Genomic DNA, 701 nt, shown 5'->3' with positions numbered 1-701 from the left:
ATCATCATCAGTCTCTCATAGCACCGGATCATCATCAATCTCTCATAACACTGGATCATCATTAGTCTCTCATAGCACTAGATCATCATCAGTCTCTTATGATCACAGCACTGGATCATCATTAGTCTCTGACAGCACCGGATCATCATCAATCTCTCATAGCACCGGATCATCATCAGTCTCTCATAGCACCGGTTCATCATCAATCTCTCATAGCACCGGATCATCATCAGTCTCTCACAGCGCCGGATCATCATCAGTCTCTCACAGCATCAGATCATCATTAGTCTCTCATAGCAATGGATCATCATCAGTCTCTCATAGCACCGGATCATCATCAATCTCTCATAACACTGGATCATCATTAGTCTCTCATAGCACTGGATCATCATCAGTCTCTCATAGCACCGGATCATCATCAATCTCTCATAACACTGGATCATCATTAGTCTCTCATAGCACTGGATCATCATCACTCTCACATAGCACCGGATCATCATCAGTCTCTCATAGCACCGGATCATCATCTATCTCTCATAACACTGGATCATCATCAACCTCTCATAGCACCGGATCATCATCAGTCTCTCATAACACCGGATCACCATCAGTCTCTCATTGCACTGGATCATCATCAGTCTCTCATAACACCGGATAACCATCAGTCTCTCACAGCACCGGATCATCATCAGTCTCTCATA

General features: G+C 44.1%; 1 protein-coding gene across 1 annotated transcript in view; it reads right to left on the bottom strand.

The window, feature by feature from the left end:
* Positions 1 to 272: 272 nt before the first annotated feature.
* LOC110462029 overlaps positions 273 to 701 on the bottom strand; it is a 28,069-nt gene continuing 27,640 nt past the window's right edge. Inside the window, exon 3 of the mRNA XM_021515801.1 lies at positions 273 to 461. Coding sequence (XP_021371476.1) covers positions 273 to 461 — 189 coding nt within the window. The remainder of the gene's footprint in view (positions 462 to 701) is intronic.

Source organism: Mizuhopecten yessoensis, unplaced genomic scaffold (genome assembly GCF_002113885.1).
Source record: "Mizuhopecten yessoensis strain PY_sf001 unplaced genomic scaffold, ASM211388v2 scaffold10731, whole genome shotgun sequence".
NCBI classification, from domain to species: Eukaryota; Metazoa; Mollusca; class Bivalvia; order Pectinida; family Pectinidae; genus Mizuhopecten; species Mizuhopecten yessoensis.
This window is presented reverse-complemented; position numbering and strand designations above follow the sequence as displayed.